The sequence below is a fragment of the Corythoichthys intestinalis genome, chromosome 10 (genome assembly GCF_030265065.1).
Source record: "Corythoichthys intestinalis isolate RoL2023-P3 chromosome 10, ASM3026506v1, whole genome shotgun sequence".
NCBI lineage: Eukaryota > Metazoa > Chordata > Actinopteri > Syngnathiformes > Syngnathidae > Corythoichthys > Corythoichthys intestinalis.
The window spans coordinates 41,244,255-41,270,835 of NC_080404.1; the positions used below are offsets into that span (position 1 = coordinate 41,244,255).

Here is a 26,581-nt window from a genome sequence, read left to right on the forward strand (position 1 = left end):
CCAGCCGCACAGCTAAACCACCATAATGCAAGAATCCACGTTTTCTTCCCCGCAATGAATCCTTATAATGAAACCAGAACCGAGAGAAGCGCCGAACATTACCTATTTGCCGTCGGTACCTACAAACTTCTCGCCGTGGCCATCGGAACCATCGGAGCGTTTGGGTTTTGCAACAACGTTATTGTTATTTTACTTTACTGCAAATTCAAAAGACTTCGGACGCCGACTAATTTGTTGCTCGTTAACATAAGTTTGAGCGATTTGCTGGTTTCTGTCCTCGGAATAAACTTTACATTTATTTCGTGCGTCAAAGGAGGCTGGATTTGGAGCCACGCAACATGCGTGTGGGACGGATTCAGTAACAGTTTATTCGGTAAGTGATACATTTGAATATCTTCTGTTCTTATTATGTTTTAGGCACATTTCTTGATTGTTGTTGCATCTTTAAATAACTTGTATAACCGCTCTCTAATCACATCTTGAATATGTTTTATAGACTGTGATTTCCATTAATATTCTAGTTGGTGTTTGTGTTGAAAGGTCAAAAAATGCCTTTAAAAAAAGGGGGGGGGGGGAGTCATCGAAATATATATTTTTTTAATGACGCAAGTTTGATATAATGAACAGAATCCACTAGTTAAAAGAATAAAAACCCTTGCCTTTACTTAATGTCTTTTTTTTTTTTTTTTTTTTTTTTTTACACTATTTAACCACCAAGCTAAACAGCGATTCAACATAATTGTGATGTGTTAATATAAACCAAATTATATAATTTCAAAGAATTTGACATTGAAATATTCAACATTTTTGCGCAGGGTGTTGTTTATTGGAATAAAAGACCTGAAGGTCTCTGCACATCTTCATAAAATCAGTATTGTGAATGGTTTAGCCTCCACCTCACACTGAAAATGACCTTCAGGAGCTTTATTAATAATATGTATGCATGGAGCAGAGAATGTTCCGTGCATAGAAAATGGTATAATAAGTTATTGCCGTAATTTCATGCAGTGTATTGCTTCATGCATTGGAATGCTATTTGACACATTCATCTTGCCTCCAGTGAGGCGGTGAAGTGTGAATGAATACACAGGAGTGGTCTTGAATGATCCATCCAGGCAGTTGGATTTATAGTCCACGAGATTGATGTGCGATGAGGCGACCATTACCACAAACTGTTATAAGCAGAATAATCATGCTATGTGCTGGTTGCTTCTTTGTTTTAATTTACATTTTATACTAATCAAAAGAATGATTTTGTCCAAAAACTGAAATGTGATTAGGATTTCGAACACACGCAGATGAGATGTAAATGCTTGAAAAGCTGGCCAAAACTGGATCTCTAATTTACATTTTTCATCCAATAAATTGAAAGGTTCATCAATGGAGTGACTTTGAAATGTCCTGTATTTGGCCCACATTCAGATGAGAGGACGAGTCTGGCTTTAGTGCAGGTTTCAATATGAGAAATGTCATTAGTGGAGTATGATCTCCTCTCTTTTCCAATTTTAGATGTTGTAAATGTTGGTGGTAGTTAAAACTTTATTGAAAAGCAATTAAAAAAAAATTGTTGGGAAATGGCAATTCACAGTGTCTTGGTCTAAAGTCTCATGAGTATACCACAAAAAATAAATTTTATTTTTATTGATAACTTACAAAAGATAGGAATTTAACAACGTGTTTAACACATTGATAGACATTCAATCATAGGCGGAGTTTGACTTTTGTGGCAGGCGGGACAAAGATGTTGATGACCCCGAAACGTAGTGTCAGCAATAAAATCAACATACAAGATATATGCTCGTATAATAGCTTACCCCATGCTCGTACATACAGGCATCTTAGCTGTGTGTGTGTGCGTGTGTGAGCGCACGCGTTTTTTCCTGTCATACCTAGTGAAGAACATATAGACTTCAAAATATATTGACGTGACACATTCCCCATTCACTGCGTCACGCCTTCCCGAAGGGGGGCCGTCACACACTCCGCTTCATTTATCAGCAGTTGGTCACAACACCGGATTTAGGTTGAACAAGTATGAAAGCTGTACTGCATACAAACAGAAAGGATTGTCTCAGGAGTGATTTGTTCAGGGATTCAAGGTAATTATTATATTTTCCGTACCATGCATGCATTTTGAAACGTTGTGAAATAAATCATTGGGAGAAATTAGCCGCTACAGCATTGGCATTATACTTCGCAATATTTAAAATAAAAATAAAAAAATACCGCGAACTGCCGGGGTTTTAGCTTTTAACCAAGAATCAAGACTTTTTGACGCCCATATCAATAAAGAATTCAGTTTAAGCATTTATTCGCAAGAATTTTCAACGCAAAAAGCTCATTGTTGTACTAAGGGGGCCGCCACAGTGACTTAAAGATTAGTAGCACATTCGAGATATTTGCTTAAAGTGCATGTGACACGAAAAAGCATGTTTATTTCATAATACACGCAATATTTTATGCTCCTGAATGATATGGACCGCTTGGATGTGTGTGGAAGCGATCGCTATATTTATTTAGTTTTTTGAATCCCGCGCCATGAAAATGAGTGCATTGAGGAGGAAGGCGCTGTGACGTCTACGGTAGAAGACGTCCTCTTCACTATACAGCGTACTGTTGCGTATGAGGACGAAGGATTCAGCTGATTTTGCGGACTAATATGTTTATTTTTCGCATCACACCAGCCAAACGGCTGCAGAAAAATCATTCTGTATGAGGGAGAGGCGTATGCGCCTTTTTGGAGTTTCAAAAGGTTCCCATTCACCGTGGATATTTACTGTGAGACCATTGGACTTACGAGGAAGTGAGTAAACATCTTGTTTTGTATTATGTCAAATACGAATACAGCGATTACAAAGTAAACACTACAAACTTTCTTTAAATAAAGGACTACTTATGTTTGATCATTGATAGGCATGTAAAAAGCTTTCCTCATGCACATTAGCAGCACGTTAGCTGCACAACAACTGCAGCCACCCTCCTCCGGGGAACGAACTGTAAATTGCTCTTCGCCGGGCGGTTTGCCGATCCGCAAAGACAATCAACAACCCAGTCGTCATGTCAATAAATCCAGGCTAGTTATGTGTGATTTTCCGCTTCGAAGACTTTGAAACATCACTCGGTTCGGGTTAGCATGTCGGCTAGCTGTCACGCCTTTTGGTTTGTTTACATTCTCCGAAGCCGGGGAAGGGAAATGACATATGTCCGATTTAGGTGTCATAAAATATCGTTCGGGAGGTGCGACAGTAAAGGTGAAGCCGACAGTTTTGACCATTATGAAGTAATTTTGCCATGTTGTCCTGAATAAATGCATTTTTATTATTTCATATTCCATTTAGAACAAGACTGGTATTTGTCATGACCATGCCATTTATTTAGCAATTGGGGAAAATACTTGGATAAAAAGAATATCCTGTAAAAATATTGAAGTAAAGAGACAGAAACAATGACATTTTGCAGCTCTCTTCGTCGCGTTTTCCTCGTCGTGAATAGTACCCCCTCGACGGGCTGACTGGTCCTTCTCAAGCCATTTATATAGCTATTGGGGAAAAATTCTTGGATGAAAAGAATATCCTGTAAAAATATTGGAGTAGAGAGACTGAAACAATGACATTTTGTGGCTCTCTTCGTCGCGTTTTCCTCATTCTGAATAATTCCCCCTCAATGGGCTGAATAGTAAAACCGATGAGCCCAGTGTACCGCTGACGTCATCCACCTGTTGGGTGCGCTAAAGCCCTATAATGGTAGGCGTGGCTAACCGGCAGATTAAAAGACTAATTTCTCATCATCTGCGCTCTTTAAATGCTAACTTCCTGTTTTTTTTTTGTTTTTGTTTTTTTGCTGTTAACCAAGAAGCGAGACTGTTTTACTTCCATATAATTCAGGGATTTAAGCATTTATTCACAAGGATTTTCAACGGAAAAAGCTCTTTGTTTACATATGGCGGCCTCTAATTTGCTTACTGACGAGCATCATAGATCGCAATATTTACGTAAAATAAATGCTAACTGCACGTTTGTTTTTTTTTTGCTTTTAACCAAGAATCAATATTGTTTTACATCCATATCTATAGAGAATACAGGGATTTAAGCATTTAGTCATAACAATTTTCAATGGAAAAAGCTCTTTGTCTGTGTTTCCACTCGGTCAGCTTTGACGGCATCCGTTTTGACAAAATATTCCAGCCAGGAACATTTATAATAATAGGTAATAATAGGTTGAAAATTAGCGTGTTATTGTTGGTGTTGTCTCCCATCATTTTTGTGGGTTAACATCTTGAGTGGCGCAAACTGAAACTCCGCTCACCATTTTGGCGGTGTTCTCCGGTGTTTCATGGTCCACATCTTCAATCCTTGATTCTCGCTCAGTAGTTGTTGTCGCTTTTGAAAGGTTAGGTTTGAAAAAATTGCATATATCCATTTTGCCTCTTCTGTACTCAGGTGCAGTTTTTTTGGCAAGCAAATGCAAATAAAGCAAATGACCATCTCTAAGGTGCTAGTCACATTATCTGTTCGAAAAATCATTTTGACCCATTATAAAAAGAATTTTTTTGTTCGTTTCATTCATTTTTGCTGTTTTTTTATTGTTTTACAACTTTTATAGACAACATTTTACCACCAGTGTCAATTTTAACCTTATATATTGGAAAGTCAATTATATGCAATGACATTTTAGGCCACCGGGGGGGTTATGCGCAAGGCTTGACCAACCCTGGACGTTTACTAGGGATGAACTCATTTAAAGAGCGTATGACAGGATTTTTAAAAAGGTCTTAAATAGCATTATTATATGAATTAGAATCCTATTTTGAGACGATTTGACTATATACAACAATTTGGCAAAGCGCAGGTGATGAAAAATTAGTCTTTGAATCTTTAGCCCTGCGTCTAGCATCCCCAACAGGAGGATGACGTCGGCAGGGTCATATTTCATCTGATATAGAATTCAGCCCATTGAGGGGGAATTATTCAGAACAAGGAAAATGCGACGAAGAGCGGCAAAATGTCATTGTTTTAATCTCTTTACTCCAATATTTTTACAGGATATTCTTTTTATCTAGGTATTTTTCCCCAATTGCTAAATAAATGGTATGCTGATGACCAATAACAGTCTGGTGCTAAATGGAATGTGAAATATTAAAAATGCATTTATTCAGTACAACATGGCAAAATTACTCCATAATGGTCAAAACTGTCTACTTTTTGCACTTTCCCGAATGATATTTTATGCCACCGGAGTTAGTCCGGCTTTTGTCATTTCCCTGTCCTGGCTTCGGAGAGCGTGAACAAACCAGGAGGCGTGACAGCTAGCCGACATGCTAACCCAAACCAAGTGATTTTTCAAGGTCTTCGAAGCGAAAAATCACACAAAACTACCCAGGATCATTTTGCACGGCGGCGGGGTTGTTGATTGTCTTCGCCGATCGGCAACCCGCCTGGTGGCGAGCAAGTTACAGCTCGTCGGACTCGTTCCCTTGCTGCAGGTAGGAGAGCTCATTTGCCGGGGAAGCAGCTTGAGAATGACTTCCAGACAAACCAGCCGACGTGCGCATAGCTGCCACATGGTCAACACAAATATGGCGTAAATTAATGCTTAAAAACACGTTGAAGACGTAAACAGTGAGAGAGCGGCGTGCAGTTGTTGTGTGCAGCTAATAAGGCAGAATGTGTCTGAGGAGAACTTTTCTACATGTCCATCCATGATCAAACGTAAGTAAATATTCCTTTAGTTAAAGAAAGTTTGTAGTGTTTACTTTGTAATCCTTGTATTCACGGCCATTTTTAACACAAAGTTGCAATTTCTGATGGGGTGGAAAATTTGACAGGACACCGGGCACACAAAAAGGGGAATAAGCCGAGTATAGGAGGGTGTGCGAAAAGCCGCCGGTCATCGGCCGAGTTGCCTTCTCGGTTGACAAGGAGCATGTCAGCCACAAAATGCAAGCCACCTCCGTATTAAAGCGTGTGCCATGATCCGAATATTTGACACAATACCAAAAACGATGTTTACTCACTTCCTTATAAGTCCAATGGCCCCACAGTTGTCGCACACTTGTTTTGGCCGATCTCGGGGTGAACGGGAACTTTCTGAAACCCAAAAAGGCTCACACGCCTCTCCCTGGTGCAGCTACAAAAACCTGCAGCCGTTTGACTGGCATAATGCAAAAAATAAACAAATTAATCCGCAAAATCAGCTGAATCTGCAGTCCAACTGCATGCTATAAAGCAGTGCTGTATTGTGAGATGCTGACCCGGGTGACGTCACATTTGCATCCGTCCTAAACCCGAGACTAAATCCGGAAGTCACTCATTTTCATGGCACGGGATTCCCAAGTTGAATATATAAAACGATCGCTTCCACACACATCCAACCGGTCCATTTCATTCAGGAGCATAAAAGAGCGTGAAATATGAAATAAACATGCTTTTTGGTGTTATAAGCACTTTAAATTCATAACAGAAGAATGAAAAAAATGATTGGACATAGATCATCGTCAATGGCAATGAAATAGTTAATATGCTGCAAAACTACTACATATAACAGAAAATAATATTACAGCAATATTGGTTTAAAAATTTGACATAATTCTACTTGGCTTCATCAAATTCAAAAAGTGCATAATAAAGTCTTCTTGCAGTATAATAACTAGAGATGATGCCGTTTGATCGGGTCCGATCACGTCATTTTCAAAGTATCGGAATCGGCAAAAAAATATCGGACATGCCTTTTTTAAATATATATATATATATATATATATTAGGGCTGTCAAAATTATTGCGTTAACGCGCGGTAATTAATTTTTTTAATTAATCACGTTAAAATATTTGACGCAATTAACGCACATGTCCCGCTCAGACAGTATTCTGCCTTTTGGTATGTTTTACAGCAAGGCTTTTTGTGCTGTCAAACAGCGAACTCTTGTGGTCGCTTTGCGACATGGTTTATTGTTGTCTTGCCAGTTCAATATGGCTGCAGGACGTCTCGGGCTGACGCCTACGTTGTAATGTTGTGCTTATATGATCCTTGGACAAGATTTGTCCATAAGTATGGTTGTTGTAAATAATGTACATATTATGTTAGTAAGCGAAATGTTATATTTTTTGTATGAGATGCTTTTTGTTTGTGTTTTGTGAACCTGTATAGCGTGCTAAGCTAACGTTGTTGCTAATGCAATGCTTGTGTACTTTTTTTTTTGTAGTTTTACGATGGTCTAAAGAGGACAATGGTTTGAGGCCATTTTATTAATAAATCAGATGAAAAAGAAAGAAGTCTGATTATTATGGCGTCGTTCACTAGCTGTCTAGCTTTGGAAAAAGTAGACGCTTCGGAGTGAGGACAGCATAGACAGAATTAAATGACAGTAGAGTGAAATGCCCACTACAGTCCTTATGTACCATATGTTGAATGTATATATCCATCTTGTGTCATATCTTTCCATTCCAACAATTTATTTTACAGAATATATATATAATTTACAGAAAAATATGGCATATTTTATAAATGGTTTGAATTGCGATTAATTGCGATTAATTATGATTAATTAATTTGTAAGCTGTAATTAACTCGATTAAAAATGTTAATCGTTTGACAGCCCTAATATATATATATATATATATATATATATATATATATATATATATATATATATATATATATATATATATATTTTTTTTTTTTTTTTTTTTTTTTTTTTTTTATTAAATCGTTTTCTAATTGTATTTAATGTTACAGACATAATATGTTACACTCATCCAGAGTCTTCAGTTTAGGCTTAAGGTAGGGTTATCAAATTTATCCCATTAACGGCGATATTTAATTTTGTAAAAATTTATCATGTTATATTTAACGCATGCGCTGCACGACCCACTCACGCATTGTCGCGTTCAATCTGTAATGGCGCCGTTTTACCTATTTATAGAGCTAAAAGGCAGCGTTAAATGAGTAGAGTGAATTTTGGCAGCCTTTGGAGCCTTGTTTTAATTGGCCAAAGCCTTACATTCCCTCTCCCTATAATTAGAAATGTCATGGGAAGCAATGTGGAGAAGAAAGGTAGTAGTTAATCTTTTTTTTCACACCCTATATTATTCCCCAACGCAGAGAAGATATATCAATTGGTACCACTACGCACAGTCATGGTTACACTTCCCATCATGCATTTGGGCAGTTAAATAGCTACAGCAGTGCTTCTCAATTATTTTCTGCTACGCCCCCCAAGCAAGACGTAAATGTTTCGCGCCCCCCCAAACTCTCTGCCACCACTGTAAATAGTATTGTCTATTACTGTAGTATTGTATTATTACTATTATAAATACGCATCTGCCTAATATTGTGTCCTTTTTTTCTAAAAAAGTAACATAGATCAACTTATAATAAAGTATAACTTTATTAACATTGTTTTTTTTGTAACAGAGAAGACTTGACGTGCATCAATTTGCCTGAATTTAAAAAAAAAAAAAGTCACATTCAAACTGTAAAAATACACTCAAGGTACATTTTTGACCATTTGATACAGAAAAATAAAATGTAATAAAATCAAGAAATAATAACAAATTCAAATGGATTAGAAACATTCACTCATGAGGACAATATGCCAAAAAATTTGACCGAAAAAACAAAAATGAATAAAAGAAAAAAAAGAGTGTCCTTGGACAGAAGGACAGTTTTTATTTTTGCTGCTCACACTCAGTATTACCTCCTTTGCAATGGTGTGGAGTCATTTTGCAATGAGCATGCTAACAATGCTCACTGGTTTACTGATATAACACTGACAAAGTAGGACGATTGTTGGCAATATTCGGCACGTTTTCGCTGAAAAACAATCAAGCGGCTTATCAATGAGATTGGGGTCGAATGTCTTTAAGTGGCGTCTTAATTGATTTGGCTTCTGGCGGTCCGCTATAATTATTTTTAGACACAGTAAACAGTCTTTCCTCATCACCCCACAGTATTAAAAGTCAAAGCTAAAAGGCAAACGGCACGAACAAAGCGCATTCTCGGCGGCCGAGGTAGAACCGTAGGTGAGGGCGGTCGTCGTGACGATCCCAAGCCGAAAATGGCACTTATTGGGCGGCGGCGTGAGAACCGGACAAGACAGTGGGTCGCTGCGTGAGTGAGTCGGGTCGGAAAACGGCTTTCGAAAACGGCGGCGGCGCACTGCTCTTCATATTTGTTTTCTGTGTAATGAGTGCTCTTCCTTAGTTCAAAAATACTGCACGCACTCTGAAAATGAGAGCGCCACTGCCACCCACTGAGTGGATGCGCAAGTACACTTTATTCCAGTACGGCTGAAAAAAAAAAAAAGCATGTTCCCCGAGGTCACATGCCGCCCCACTATTTGAGAAGTACTGAGCTACAGTATCATTTACTGAAAGCTCAACAAATACACTAGATGGCAATATTTAGTCACAATATACAAAGTCATATTTATCCTTTAAGAATTACAAGTCTTTCTATCCGTGGATCCCTCTCACAGAAAGAAAGCATTTTTTTTCTTAATGCATTGCCAAAATGTATGTGATCGGGAAAAATTATCGGGAATGATTGGAATTGAATTGGGAGCAAAAAAAAAAAAAAAGCAATCGGATCGGGAAATATCGGGATCGGCACATACTCAAACTAAAACGATCGGGATCGGATCGGGAGCAAAAAAACATGATCGGAACAACCCTAGTAATAACCCTTGTTGCTTGCTGTGAACCAAAACAAACTTAACTCAAGACTTATCCTTTTTCCGTGTCCTCCAGAGTAGGGGAAAGATGTCCTCTGTTGACAAATATGCCATATCATCATTACACCTTATCCGAAGTATCACTCAGTGGAGGTCGTTGACTGTCACAGAGGAGAGTTGCAGCTGTAATAGCTGTCATTTTTTGCAAAAGACATCCACCCTGCTGGAATTCAATGTGAGAATTTGAGCCCTGACGACTCCCTGTGCGGCTTGCCTGTCCGTTTATTGACATCAGTTTGGCGTTCCATCCATTAATAAGGAGATAAATGAATTGTGACAGTTTTGACAAGGATCTAAAGATATTTAATTGGGCATCGTTAACTCATAGGTTGCCATTGACGGCACTAGACGCCCAATCCATTTTGACTGGAAATGGTTGGTAGTGAGTGACTGAGTGTGGGGAAAAATGATAATATAGCAACTTTAAATAAAAATCTTTTGCAGTTGGCAAACAGATTGATTGTTTATGGCAGACAATGGCAAGAAACCAAGAAGTTTAGTTTTTGGGCATTTTAAGTCATTTAGTGTTGATTTTCAGTCACTTCTTGTTGATTTTGGGGCATTTAAGAAGAAAAGTTTTTTTCAAATTCAAAATCAACATATCTAAGCTGGCAAGTTAAAACCCAAATGAATTTTCAAATTTCTTCTCATTTACACAGCATGTTTTTAAACAGGCCAAAATGTGTGTGTTTTGGCCCAATGCACATATCTTAGAATATTTCATTCAAATTTGGAGGAATATATCTCATGTTGTTTAACATTTAACCTGCTTGGTTGCTTTAACCTTGACCGTGTGTCCAGTTTCTGTCGTGTTTACATTTCAAATGATGTCAAATTTTAATGATAAACCCTGCACAAAATGTTTGCCAAATTTGAACACAAAGTCATCATTATGTTAAAAGAAAATAAGCACGAATCTTCTTACAAATCCAATTAACAGTGTGAATTTACAAAAAATAATTTTGCCTTTTGATTTGCTCTTCACGTTGGAAAAGGAAATTAAACTTGATTCATTTCACTGTTTCTATTTTTGTTTTAATGTCGACGTTCCTCATTCTATCACATCCTTGCCTCACATACTAGTTACATTTTGTAAAATGAGACACAACTGTTGTTGTTTTTAAAGTGAACGCAGTGCATGTTACCTGTAGGTCTGTTGTTCTATCTCATATCAACTGAGTCAGCCTTCCACTGAGCAAACCAGTTTTTCCTCCCTTCATATCGAGGACTAGCAGTTGAAAGATTTGAAATAAAATCTGTGAAGAAGACGCCACTTTGCCTAGATTTAGTCAGCATCCAAAAATAGTGCCCTGCGTGTCTTAACCTTTACCGAACTCATTCGGTTGACCCACTGAACCCTTGTGGTTCAGTCGAACCCAGGTTAAGAACCACTACCCTAAAATTGATAGAAAGTGACGTATAAATGCCCGGAAAATGGGAAAGACTGGTCGCGAATGCTCTGGTTTCAAATAAACGTTCATTTGCCCCTCCCAGTCTATATGGATTGGATGTGTAGCCCTGTAAATGGCAGCCATTGAGTTAACAATATTCTAGTTGAAAATTTAGGTAGAAACTAGTAGGTTTGTTCTTCTTCCTTTTTTTTTTTTTTTTTTTTAATGTAATTTTTTTTTTTTTTTTAACCAGTGACACATTTTTAAAACAATATATCAATTCTTGGCAGGAGCATATAGATTACCTTTTGGGATACAAAGTATCATGATTATATTGCCATTTCTATGTTTTGCCACACCCCTAATGGCTGCCATCCACAGCCCAGTCAAATGGCGTAACGCACTCAGCATGTCACTTTTGCTCAATAATATTCATGACGTTAGCAACTGTTTCTAAGTGGGTCAAACTCACATTTGCCCCTAATGCTAAATGCATGTAAATTAGGAGTGGGAACCTCTTGGTTCCGCACCATGCGATACGATTTGCGATACAAAGCTGACGAAACAACAAACAAACAGAAAAATAAGCTTCTGCTGTGAATTGGAAAGAGTTTATCAATAGTAGACGTCCAATCCATTTGAACTGGGAGGTTGGCAGCGAATGAACGAACGTTCATTCGCTGCCATCCCTCCCACTTCAAACGGATTGAACGTCTACAGCCGTCAGTGGCAGCCAATGCCAGGCAATGATTAATTAAAGTAATTTGGGGCCATTTAAGTTCATTTACCTTTGAATTTTCAGTTACTTCCTGTTGATTTTGGGGTATTTTATGGGTCACTTGAACTCACTTCCTGTTTATTTTTAGTTACAGAACAGGAAGTGACCTGGGAATCACCCAAATGAATAGGCAGTGTCTCAAACTCAACAGATAATGACCTGTAAATGCCCTAAAATGAACAGCCAGTGACCTGTAAAAGCCCTGAAAATCGGACAGAATGACTGTGAATACTCTTGTTTCGAATGAACAAACGTTCCCAGTCTAAATGGATTGGGCGTCGAGCACCGTTAGTGCAGCCTTAGAGTCAAAAGACACTATTATGGTAGAAGATTTTGGTAGCAACTTGTTGGTTCCTTTTTATTTATTTATATTTTAGATAGGGCTGTCAAAATTATCGCGTTAACGCGCGGTAATTATTTTTTAAAATTAATCACGTTAAAATATTTGACGCAATTAACGCACATGTCCCGCTCAGACAGTATTCTGCCTTTTGGTAAGTTTTACAGCAAGGTTTTTTGTGCTGTCTAACAGCAAACTCTTGTGGTCGCTTTGCGACATGGTTTATTGCTTTCTTGCCAGTTCAAAATGGCTGCACGACGTCTCGGGCTGACGCCTACGTTGTAATGTTGTGCTTATATGATCCTTGGACAAGATTTGTCCGTAAGTATGGTTGTTGTAAAGAATGTACATATTATGTTAGTAAGCGAAATGTTATATATTTTGTATGAGACGCTTTTTGTTTATGTTTAGTGAACCTGTATAGCGTGCTAAGCTAACGTTGTTGCTAATGCAATGCTTGTGTACTTTTTTTTTTGTAGTTTCACTACGGTCTAAAGAGGACAGTGGTTTGAGGCCATTTTATTAATAAATCAGATGAAAAAGGAAGAAGTCTGATTATTAAGGTGTCGTTCACTAGCTGTCTAGCTTTGGAAAAAGTAGACGCTTTGGAGTGAGGACAGCATAGACAGATTTAAATGACAGTAGAGTGAAATGCCCACTACAGTCCTTATGTACCGTATGTTGAATGTATATATCCATCTTGTGTCTTATCTTTCCATACCAACAAATTATTTTACAGAATATATATATAATTTACAGAAAAATATGGCATATTTTATAGATGGTTTGAATTGCGATGAATTACGATTAATTAATTTTTAAGCTGTAATTAACTCGATTCAAAATTTTAATCGTTTGACAGCCCTAATTTTAGACATTGACACCTTTTTAAAATGATATCTCGATTTCTGGCCGGAGCATATTGATAACCTTTTGGGATACAAATTATCACAATATATCACCATTTCGATATTTTTCACACCCCTAATGTAAATAGTGTACGAACGAGATGTATGCTGCGCTAAACCTACCAATTCTGTCCGAAAATGATGTCCCTGGTGCCAAATTCAAATACAAATGTTCAGTTAAAGAGATGGCTTGAGTGGCGAGGGCTGAAAAAGACGGGAAAAAGTGCCGACCTCATCCAGAGGTAGCTTTTTTATCGCCACCTTTTTCTTGTGTGCATTGCCTTACGCCACTGACAATGACATTCTCCTGTTTCAATAATCTACCCTTTACCACAATGTGCCCTGTCTTTCTTATATATTATATCCTCTGGTTGTCTGATGTCTCCGACCGTTCTTGGGGGTAATTTACATTGCTATTTTGGTATAGCGATTGCAAATGCTACTCAGTGACATCCAATGAACACTTTTAATTTTTTCATTAATAACAAATCTTAATTCTATAATTTATTTACACTTCCGCCTTACCATCGTTGTTTTTACAACAGAAAAGGTAAGAACAGTGGCAGTCAGATACCATTTTAATTTTTTTCAGGTCATTAATTGTCAGACAGGAGTAGCACGGCAAAACGGCACGCTAAAAAAAATAAGTAAAAATATCAAAATGGCTTACCTCTTCATCCTCACTAGGACCATGGCCCCCAACATTCATTGCATATGAAGGTGAATGGCTTCACCTTGCTGGCGTTAAACTGGTCTTTTGGACTTCCGAACAAGTTGATCCATTCTTTACACTTTTTTTTAAATGTCTACAGTTGTTTCTACAAGTTCCATAGCAGCAGTGTTTACTCGGCATGTTCGTTTTTGAAAGATTACCGGCAGAAAACAAGCAGTTCTAACATGGTTTGTATGTGAGGGCGCTTCTATCTTGACCCACTTCCGGTTTACAATGGTGACGTCACGGTCTAAAAATAACATTTGTGCACTACGCTACTGGACTGAACATGTATCTCCGTCAGTGTCAGTGAATCAGTTAAATTGAATTCAACTGAAGTGTTGTTTGAACGGTTACTTCAGTCAATCTTATCCATACCACAAGAGGGAGCCCACGTACCACTGGTTGTACTTGTGCCACACTTTGAGAACCACTGCTATACATTAAACTGGTAACAAAAGCATGTGTGGGAATAAAATGCCGCAAAGAGGATTACTTTCTGACCCTGGTTAAAATATCTGGTCTGCTGCTTTCCCATTGCCAGGCATCGTATCAATCATGACGCTTGCGGCACTGGCCTATGAGCGCTATATCCGGGTGGTCCACGCCCAGGTGGTGGACTTTCCCTGGGCGTGGCGGGCCATTGCCCACATCTGGCTTTACTCCTTGGCTTGGACCGGAGCTCCTCTCTTGGGCTGGAACCGCTACACTCTGGAGATCCACCGACTGGGATGCTCCTTGGACTGGGCATCGAAGGACCCAAATGATGCTTCGTTTATTCTCCTCTTCCTTCTGGCTTGTTTCTTCGTCCCTGTTGGCATCATGGTCTACTGCTACGGGAACATCCTCTACACAGTGCAAATGGTGAGATATTCAAATATACCTTTGATCTGATGTGACACCAGAATATGAATTATGAATGAGCCAGAATAATCAGTTGCAAAAAGTTGTGAATGGGAATGGCTCATTAAAATTCTTATACAGAGAACACAATGGATTGTCCTAACAAGGTGAAACCAAATGGATGAATGAAGCACCAAATGGGCAAAAATATATTTGTTGTAAGTGGTTTATATATTACACTCGCAAACAATTTTAAAACAAAAAAGTTGCTTTAAGTCTGATGTTTAACAAATGTTTGGGTGAAGAATCCAAAAATGATCTTGATGTTGTTACTACCGTAATTTTTGGACTATAAGGCGCACCTGACTATAAGCCGGCACCCACCAAATTTGACACAAAACGGCATTTCTTCATAGATAAGCCGCACTGGACTATAAGCCGCAGTTGTCCTCACTGTATTATAGGATAGTTACACCCAATATATTAACCGATAACACTTTATTTGACAGCGGCATCATAAGACTGTCCTAAGAACAAATGAACCACCATTTGAACCATTTGGCTGCAAAGCTTCATCGCTTCAAAAAAAGCTTCATTTGGCCGTCGCTTCTCCTTTGGGGGAGACAGTCAACCTGCTGCCACTTGCTGTCAACACTGTTTTCATGCAACCTGCCTCCTAGCATACATTGCAGCGTGAAAGATGTAAATAACAATCAAAATTCATCTTCTGTGCTAATTATGTCTTCAGTTACTGTTCCAGTTGTTTCATTAATTGCTAGTTATGGTATTTCGTAACAATTTATATGACAGATGTGCCATAAGACTAATAAGGCCAACATAATTATGACATGACACTGCAATGAGCAATAATACCAGATTTTTCGGACTATAAGTCGCAATTTTTTTCATAGTTTGGCTGTGGGTGCGATTTATATTCCGGAGCGACTTATGTGTGAAATTATTAACACATTATTATATCATTTCACATTTTATTTTGGTGTTTTGGAGTGACACTGATGGTTTGGTAAACTTATTAGCATGTTCTTTATGCTATAGTTATCTGAATAACTCTTAATAGCTATGTTACGTTAATATACCGGCCACGTTCGCATTTCGTTGTTCATGCATCATGTAACATTATCATACTGTACACTTATTCAGCATGTTGTTCTCTATTGTATTTTTATTTTAAACTGCCATTCAAGATGACATATCTATTCTATGTGTTGGATTTTATCAAGTAAATTTCCACAAAAAATGCGACTTATACTCAGGTGCAACTTATATCTGTTTTTTTCTTCTTTGTTGGGCATTTTATGGCTGGTGCGACTTATACTCAGGTGCGACTTATAGTCCGAAAAGTACGGTAAATGCTTATGACAGATGTTCTCCGGCAAATTATCTCATTTTTTAATGGATGTAAATGATCCAAGCTGGACAGAAATGGAGTTAGTGACATAATTTGCCGGATGACACTTAATGACAGTCAAACTCTGCTGCCACCTGCTGTCAACACTGATTTCATGCAACCTGCCTCCTAGCATGCATTGCAGCGCTACGGATGGAAATAACAATCAAAATTATTTTCTGTGCTAATTATGTCTTCAGTTACTGTTCCAGTTGCTTCACTAATTGCTAGTTATGGTATTTCGTAACACTTTATATGACAGAGGTGCCATAAGATGAATAAGGCCAACATAATTATGACATTACACTGCAATGAGCAATAATAAATGCTTATGACAGATGTTATCCGGCAAATTATCTCCCTTTTTAATGGATGTAAATGATCCAAGCTGGACAGAAATGGAGTTAGTGACATAATTTGCTGGATGACACTCAATCACAGTCAACCTCTGCTGCCACCTGCTGTCAACACTGTTTTCATGCAATCTGCCACCTAGCATGCATTGCAGCGCTACAGATGTAAATAACTAGAGCTGGGAATCTTTGGGCACCTAATGATTCGATTACGATTCAGAGGCTCCGATTCGATTATAAAACGATTAATGATGCACCCTCCTCCTTTTTTTTTTTTTTTTTTTTTTTTTTCAATGTTTTGTACATTAGTTCCAAAATTGTTCAAAAATCCTCTCAGGCTAAACCAAACTGCTATTTCAGTATCGAGTTACATATAAAAGTAAACAAATATACAAAAATAACAGTAAATAAAAAACTCCAGTCCCCATTCTGTATCAGCAGCTTTAAACTACATTCAATTAATTTAATGTTGTGAATCAACTGTTACAGTTGTTAAAACTGCTCCCATTATTCCATAATTTCCCTTCTGTCTACTTTTGTCAAAGTTTTAAAACTATTTCATCATTTAAAGGTAGATTCAAGACAAGATTCTGCCGATTTAGGAGTATTTTAGATAAAAAGTTAATTAGGTTCGCTACAACAGAGCCTTCTAGAGAGGTCTACTGCTTTAAGATGGCGGCTGTTTACTTACGCCGGAAAGTCTGTCATTTCGCATCTCTTTTCAATAATACATGTTGTTTAACACCGACGTAGTCTGTCATTTTGCATCTAGTTCTACATATATATGATATCTACTGTAGCCGTATGTTTGTAGCAACTAGCAACTGGGCGTTGTTTGTAGCGGCTGTCAGCCGCAGTCAGGTATGATTGTTTTTTTATCTAGCGACATGAGTTGAACATGATATTTACACACGGTCCGTTCCTCGTTGCGTCCCAGAGACCGCGCTGACTGTGTTTTACTTCCACTTTACCTGGTATAATTAAATAATCGGAATTTGGATATTTGTGAATCGTCCTCGAATCTTCCATGGCCGAATCGCGAATAATCTAAGAATCGGAAATTTCGCACGCCACTATAAATAACAATCAAAATTATTTTCTGTGCTAATTATGTCTTCAGTTACTGTTCCAGTTGTTTCATTAATTGCTAGTTATGGTATTTAATAACTCTTTATATGACAGAGGTGCCATAAGACTGTAATAAGGCCATCATAATTATGACATGACACCGCATTGAGCAATAATAAATTCTTATGACAAATGTTATCCAGCAAAGTATCTCACTTTTTAATGGATGTAAATGATCAAAGCTGGACATAAATGGAGTTAGTGACATAATTTGCCGGATGACACATAATGACAGTCAACCTCTGCTGCCACCTGCTGTCAACACTGTTTTCATGCAACCTGCCTCCTAGCATACATTGCAGCGCTACAGATGTAAATAACGATCAAAATTCATCTTCTGAGCTAATTATGTCTTCAGTTACAGTTACAGTTGTTTCATTGATTGCTAGTTATGGTATTTAGTAACAATTTATATGACAGAAGTGCCATAAGACTGTAATAAGGCCATCATAATTATGATATGAAACTGCAATGAGCAATAATAAATGCTTATGAGAGATGTTATCTGGCAAATTATCTCAATTTTTAATGGATGTAAATGATCCAAGCTGGACATAAATGGAGTTAGTGACATAATTTGCCGGATGACACTTAATGACATATGTCATAAGCATTCATTTATGCCCATGATAGTGTCTTGTCATAATTATGATAGTCTTATCAAATAAATCAACAAATAAACCACACTGGACAATAAACCACAGGATTCAAAATGAGGGAAACAAGTAGCGTCTTATAATCCGAAAATTACGGTACATGACCTAGCTATAACTTTTTTTCTTTTATTTTTCATTGTATGTCAATATTTTAAACAAACACATATTGTATGTTCAGCACAATGATTTCATATTTTTGAAGAAATGGACATCCTATAGTTCAAAAACTTGATGTGATAAAGAATAGCAGAGATCACTATTGGATTTTGCACTTAAAATTTTGTTAGAAATAAAAAACTGACAGACCTGAAACACTAAATATTGTGTTGCTTAGTTTTATCAATAGCTCACCATACTTAGCCCTGTATTTTTTCTCTTCCAGTGGGTAAGCATTTCAAACTTGATGATGCAAACAGACTTAATGGAGTTTCCGAGACAAGATGAAAATGTGCAAATGCTAAATCCTCAGAAAAAGACTCGAGTGGGCGTAATATTAGATTAGCTATTGCATTGATTGCAAAGATTGATTGACTGTCTTGAAGCAACTGAGGCAAATCTGAGTGATCTACTTGGATGCGACCAGCAGAGTATTGAGTCAATGAATTAATCATTAAGGACATTTACTCAAATGCTTATTACTAATAAAAAGTCTTAATTGAGTTGTTGCTCCATGAGCTACTGAATTATACTTTTGAACCAGCAAGCTGCAATAGCTGGAATCAGTGTTACATGACATTTTCATCATTTTCCTGCTCTGACTATACAGCGCACACATTGCATACTTTATATGTAATAAAACGGAGCTGCGACCTTCAGTGACTGACGGACTGCTGCCTTTCCGCTCTAGCCTGATGATAAGAAGCTTTTGTGCCTTCTAGGGTTTTTTTTTTCGTCTGTCGCCTGTTAATAAAAGGACAAGTGTGTGGGCTGTACCGATTACAATTAAATACTTGTGTTAAGCTTGATAATTCTCCCAAAAGCACTTGGCAGACTTCTGCTAGAACTCTCTATTGTGTGTTTATCGAGCAAATCTGTGAAATTTGTTGCTTTGGCATGGTAAGTGTTGAAGTAGTGAAACATCAGTCACCTGCAGCATAATGTCGGTGTGGGCTGTTTGATAAGTACCACTAGCATTTGTATAAGTGTAACGACACCTCCCGGCTGCAAGCTTCCGGCCTGTCTGTTAAGTCCCTGAAGCTCTGGCAGGTGTGAGTTAAAAATTCCACGTCACAGCATTTAACAGTGGCCATATGAAAATCTTTAAAAGCAAGTGAAGTAGATAGAGAAGATTTTAATATCAGCACCATGGGGGAAAAAACATATTAAAAAAATAATAGCTTTCATAGCTTTATCTTTTCTTCATTTATGTTTTTTTTAATTGTACTGGGCAATGGTGAATCATTTTAATTGTGATTAATCGCATGAGTTTAATGGCGATGAATCGCATACTGTATAATAAGTAAGCTTGAGAACGATAAACCGATACGACCGGATATCCGGTTTTACAGGTGAGAAATACAGATGTATCGATAGTAAAGTTACCATTCGACAGTAATTAGCCATTAAATATTCAATGAACCGATAGTAGAGATAGAATTCGGCTATCGCGAGCACAAGAATCGGCTTCTAATGCCTAGTTCAATGCATTGCTTAATATTTTTTTTTTTGTATACATCTTTTTATTGAGCTTTGGAATACATTGACATGATTTAGTAGTTCTCAGCCACATCTGAGATAACAGATCAGATAGTCTTTTTCATGGCACATTTGATGTAGATAGGAGAAGAAAAAAAAAAGAAAAAAAAAAAAAGAATAATAATATTAACAAAAGATAGGTTGATAAAAACACTTTGTCTTTGCCATGAGAGAGAAAAAGCAAAAAACAAAACAGGAGTTATGTTTGGCTGTATCAAGAGCAAGTCCTCATCTATTTTACACTAACCACACATACGCACACACACAAAAACAAAATAGTAGTAATGGAAATTTTAAAACGCACCATTCGAGCATACCGTAGCACAGTAGGTAGGCTTGAATAATATGGAGAGAGAGAAAAAAAGAGAGAGAAAAAAAGAAAATAATAACAAAAAAACAAAAAAAAGCCTCAAAATGAATTTAAGAGGGGAGAGGGTGGGGCAGGGCATCTGGTTGCTATTCTGCGGAGATTATTAATCCATCCAGGTAGTCTCTAAAGGGCTGCCAGGTTTCGTGAAAAATATTTTCCCTGCCGGAGAGAGAGAGTCTTATCTTTTCTAACTTTAAATGAGTCAGAACCTCTTTGAGCCAACTATTGAATGATGGAGGAAGTGCATGTTTCCACTTAAGCAAAATAAGACGTCTCGCTAATAAGGTCGTGAAAGCGATTAGATGCCGTGTTGGCGCGGGTAGAGTGGGAGATAGGGGAGGGCAGCCAAAAAGTGCTATACATGCATCGTTTGCCAAGTTTGTGCCAGTCACGTTTTCCAGAGTGTCAAAAATCTGGCGCCAAAAACCAGCAAGGTTAGGACATGTCCAGAACATATGCGTGTGGTTAGCGGGTGATTGTTTGCATCTATTGCATCTGTCAATGGTAGTGGGGTAAATTTTTGCAAGACGAGCGTTGGTGTAATGTACTCTAAAAACTACCTTGCACTGCAATAGACCATGTTTAGCACAAATTGAAGAAGAATGAACCAGTTTGCATATCTGCTTCCACCGATTATCCGATATAGTGGTCCCAGTCTCCTCCTCCCACTTCTGCTTTAAAGAAGCATTGATTAATATGATAATAATTTAGCTTTTACTTCACATGCTGCGCTCGTGTCATTCACAACACAGCGCACTTAGATCGAGACCGCACGCATGATATAATATAGACAAGCACTACTCACAGTCGTGGTTGCCTCAACTTCCCATGAATTTTGGCAGAACCGCTACTAATTAGCTGATCGTCACGGGCGTGTCATAACAACGCGAGAGCTAACGAAACCACTGTAACGCACTCTCCGTAGCATTTTCTTCACAGCCCAAAAAGAAACTAGTAGTGGCAACGAAGCAACATGCCAAAACAATGGACAGTGTGATCACCGATGCCAGCGACGTGCAGCGATTGATTTTCAGTGCACCCAGGAAAACAAAAGTCGGACTTTGAAGTGATGAAGGCTACCAGATCTGTTCGCATAGGACAGAGCTTTTGTGAAGTGTGGAGCGGTACAGAGATCGTGAGTTTTTAACCCTGAAAAATAACCCACTACAATGGTGGAAAGGGGAGCATATATTTCCACGAAACGCAGTCTACTTAAACATGAACATGTGGATTAGTTGATCTTCCTCAAGAAAAGTCTGCCCTTCAAAAAAGATATGGACAGTGATGAGGAATAAAAAATGAGGAAGCACAGGCATAAGTGAATGACTTTGCTGTTTATTAGGTTAAAGTAATGATTATTGACCTGTCTGTCTAAAATGCCATGTTTTTATTCCCCCAATTATACCAGTCGTAAAGCATAATTTATTTTTTATCTATGATAACACTAGCAGGTTTAATTCTTTTTTTTCTAGAACTGCTGCATATAATTAATATTTTTTGTTTGTAAGATGTTTACGTTGAAAGTTTGCACTTAAATTACTTACCTCTTGTGTTAAAAACACCAGGAAATACAGTAATTGAATTACTGCACTCTATTGTTGTCTGTCACTGGAGTTTTATTTTATTATCAATCCCGTCCAACAAAATGACAGTCATATAGTAAGCCTTATTTTTTATTTTATTTTTTTTCATAAAAAAATAAAACATAACGTTGGTATGAAATTTTGTTGTTTAATTTTGCTATATTAGAAATGTGGTCTTTTTATATGTTTAAAATACTGTACACACACACACAACAAATATTTACTATCGTATCGTTTTCACTCTATCGAACCGTATCGTTCTTCCACTGTATCGAATCGTATCGAATCGCTCGGCCTTAAAAATGTATCGTTTTTTAATCGAATCGTAACCTGTGTATCTAGATACATATCGAATCAGCTTCATGCCAGAGATTCCCAACCCAAATAATAAGTACTTCAAAAGTAGTACCGTATTGGCCTGAATATAAGACGGCCCTGATTATAAGCCACTTTTTCAAGACTCAAGTTTGAAAAAAGACTTTTTAACACCAAATTAATTTTTATACAGAAAATAATTACAGTACATCTGAAACAAATAATTATAACAATATGCTTGAGGGAAAAAGCATGTTATTTTGCCTCATTCAAATCTTATTTTCTGAACATTTAAATATGCAAATTAAAGTGCAGTCACATTCGTAAATGAATGGCTTCTGGTTTTTGAAATGTAAATAAACCAATCTATTGTGATAAAACATCAAAATTGCAATAACTGCATTAACTATAAAAGAAGTCTTACTGTAACTGTAGTCTTGAAACAAATCTGAATAAGGAAAAACATTGCAATAAAATAATTAAATGGTTAAACTAGTAGCTGAGATCTGTCGTGATAGAACAACACTTCAATGATATCTGGCGTCATCTAGCGTCGTGAATGGGTATAATGTCTAGACCGCGAATATTTTTATACTTTTTCAATCTTATTTCAATGCAAAAAATACCATCTTATATTCGGGCCAATACGGTAATTAGCAGACTTTTATTACATTTTTACTGCAATATTAAGAAGATACTAATCTATGTTAACTCTTTGGCTCCCGTTAACAGCGTTAGAAGTCCAATCAGTCCATTTGAAGTGAGCGACTGATCGAATGTTAAAACAATTTACTGTGTTAATAATAATAATCCACTCGATTTGTATAGCGCTTTTCGAGACACTCGAAGGCTAGGCTCAGACCGCAGGTCTTAATACATGAATCCGATTTTTTTTTGGGTGTTTTTACGACTCGAGTAGGCATTAAATTGACGATTTGAACGGACAAGTTGCATTGAACTGTACCATTTCAAATCCGATCGGGGTCACTTTCGTATGTTGTTTAAACGCGATCTGGGCCACATTTTTCCAGAATCTGGCGGCGGTCTGAACTGTAATATCTCCCAAGTCGGAATTCATGCAGCAATTACACATCAGCAAAGAGCAAGAGCGGCAGGCAGGGCGGCAGCGATAGCTGTGCATTAGCGTTATCACCTAGCTACAACTCGGCTTTTACGCAGGAGGCGGGCATGACAACAGTCATAAAAAAAAAAATAACAAAATGAACAAAAAGATTAGGGGTGCACGGTATCCATTTTTTGAAACCGATATCGATAACTTCCTGCTCTTCAAGGCCGATACTGATACGATAACCGATAATATATACAATTTTTCAATGTATATTCACCTGAGTTTTTGAACACCTGTAGGTAAAAAATACTAGTGGTTGATTCAGCTTAGATTAGCCTTTGACTGAAGCAGAATTTTCATGAGGACATGAATATAATTATGAACAAAACAAAGACAGTAACAAAACTCCGGAAAAAACAGGAGTGGAAACAAACGAACAAATCCCAATCCGACACCGTGCCAAAAATATTATTAAAAGGGCCGATAATAAATTATGTTATCGGAGGTATTGGGATGACGTCATAATTCCTATTATCGGACCGATAATTATCGTGCACCTTTAAAAAAGATCAACCTGATAATGCTCGGTTTTCTTTCTGTGAGCCAAATAAGCAGTATTTCAGTATTGCTCACGTGGCCGAGTCGGGGCAAACTGACGCACTCACAGTGCGTGCATGACTTCCATCAATCCATATAAACTTTGAATATAAGTAGGGCTGTCAAAATTATCACGTTAACGGGCGGTAATTAATTTTTTTAATTAATCACATTAAAATATTTGACGCAATTAACGCACATGCCCCGCTCAAACAGATTAAAATGACAGCAGTGTCATGTCTACTTGTTAATTGTGTTTTTTTGTGTTTTGTCGCCTTCTGCTGGCGCTTGGGTGCGACTGATTTTATGGGTTTCAGCACAATGAGCATTGTGTAATTATTGACATCAACAATGGCAAGCTACTAGTTTATTTTTTTGATTGAAAATTTTACAAATTTTATTAAAATGAAAACATTAAGAGGGGTTTTAATATAAAATTTCTATAACTTGTACTCACATTTATCTTTTAAGAACTACAAGTCTTTCTATCCATGGATTGCTTTAACAGAATGTTAATGTTAATGCCATCTTGCTGATTTATTGTTATAATAAACAAATACAGTACTTATGTACAGTATGTTGAATGTGTATATCCGTCTTGTGTCTTATCTTTCCATTCCAACAAAAATTTACAGAAAAATATGGCATATTTTATAGATGGTTTAAATTGCAATTAATTACGATTAATTAATTTTTAAGCTGTGATTAACTCAATTAAAATTTTTAATCGTTTGACAGCCCTAAATATAAGACTAAACGGGGATTATAAATGTCTGTTATTTGTGTCCTCTTTTTGGAAATCAAAATATGATCACCCTGGAATGACACACAGCCAGCATGTATAGTCATTTGTTTTGATGCTTTTGTTCAGGCGGGTCAGTTTGCTCAGCGCGTCAATGGACAAAGGCTGTCTGAATGGGCACGCCAAAAAAACAGATATGACAAAAAAAAAAAAAAAAAAATCGGAATCGTGCATTATGGAAGACCTGCAGTATTAACCTAGCCAAAGACTCTTTGCATTGTATTATTCTTTCACACCACAATAGATGGTGGTATGCTACTACTGTAGCAATCGCTGACCTGGGGCCGTCTGACAGAAGCGAGGCAGCCAATTTGCGCAGGTGAAAGTAGGGTCAAGTACTTTGCCCAAGGATACAACAACAATGGGCACAAGCAGGAGCTGAATTCCCTCGATCCGTCAATTAATGGACGACCGGCTCAACCAGCTGCGCCACCATCACGCCTGATTAAACATTAAAATCAATGTGAATTAATATGAGAGCTGGATTATTTGCTGCCAGACTCTGCCAAGCAAAATGGATTGAACACATATCACCCTCAATAGCAGCCAATGAGTTAATGTACAATAATGTGCTTGCAGTGTAAATGCATTAAACCTCTTCCCAAAATAAAAAAACGAACTCTTGGTTTCTCCTCTTTTTTCATTAGCTGCGCTCCATCCAGGATCTTCAGACAGTTCAGATTATCAAGATCCTGAGATATGAGAAGAAGGTGGCCGCAATGTTCCTTCTCATGATCTCCTGCTTCCTGGTGTGCTGGACGCCCTACGCTGTCGTGTCTATGATGGTGGCTTTCGGCAGGAAGAGCGCGGTCTCGCCAACTGTGGCCATTATCCCCTCTTTCTTTGCCAAGTCCAGCACAGCCTACAACCCCCTCATCTATGTATTCATGAACATAAAGGTTGGTAGTCATGTTTTCATCAACTTTTATAAATTGAATGAGTCCTCAAATGCTGAAGCACCAGCCTAATTTAATACGTTGTGCTCTTGCATTTTCCTGATTATTTTCCTTTTCCTTTGAGTTTCAAGTAGACCAAATCAATGTCATTTCATTAAAAGCGCTATTTGTTCTCCACTTGTGTTTGACGCAAAAACAGAGCACACCAGATGTTTTAAGTAAACAGGCACAATGGCATGTGGGTGGGAAATTGTCACTTTCATTTGTTATCCTGAGAGAGATGTCTGGTGTGCTTGGCATACAAATGAGCGGGTGAATGTCATTGTCACATTAAGCACCAGACTTTCATCTCTGTCCTCCTACTTGCCTCACAGTTTCGCCGCTGTTTGCTGCAGCTGCTGTGTTCAAGGTTGTCTGGGCTGCAGCACAGCTTCAAAGAGCGCCCCCTGGCTCCGGTCGAACGCCCCATCAGGCCCATTTTTGTTTCGAGTTCATGCGGCAGCAGAAAGAGACCCAAAAAGAGGGTGACCTTCAGCTCCTCCTCCATCGTCTTTGTGATTACCAGCGATGATTTCCACTGCTTCGACGTCACGTCCCCTGCAGAGTCCTCTAGTAATGTAATTCAAGTGAGGCCTCTTTGATCGCCCAAGAGACTTCTCATCCTGTACAGCAGTATGTCTCAGGATCTGTCCTACAATTTCAAGGCAAAATTAACATCAAATATTCACAGTGTGGGAGTTTTGGTTACAGTCCAGCAGGTGGTGATATATCTTGTGTAGTGTTCTAACGCTCAAGACAGTTCCTGGTCTTGGACCACATTTTGAGGCTCTTGATACAATGTATCACAAAAGTGAGTACACCCCTCACATTTCTGCAGATGTTTAAGTATATCTTTTCATTGGACAACACTGACAAAATGACACTTTGACACAATGAAAAGTAGTCTGTGTGCAACTTATATAATAGAGTTAATTTTATTTTACCCTCAAAATAACTCAAAATATAGCCAT

The 26,581-nt window shown here is 37.8% G+C and overlaps 1 protein-coding gene across 1 annotated transcript; it reads left to right on the top strand.

Annotated features, from left to right (window-relative positions):
* Positions 1-26,581, top strand: opn3 (opsin 3). Its single transcript, XM_057847514.1, has 4 exons — positions 1-373; positions 14,401-14,720; positions 25,323-25,574; positions 25,946-26,581. Exons 1-4 carry the CDS (start codon positions 55-57, stop codon positions 26,210-26,212), a joined length of 1,158 nt encoding a protein of 385 aa, XP_057703497.1. The 5' UTR covers positions 1-54; the 3' UTR covers positions 26,213-26,581.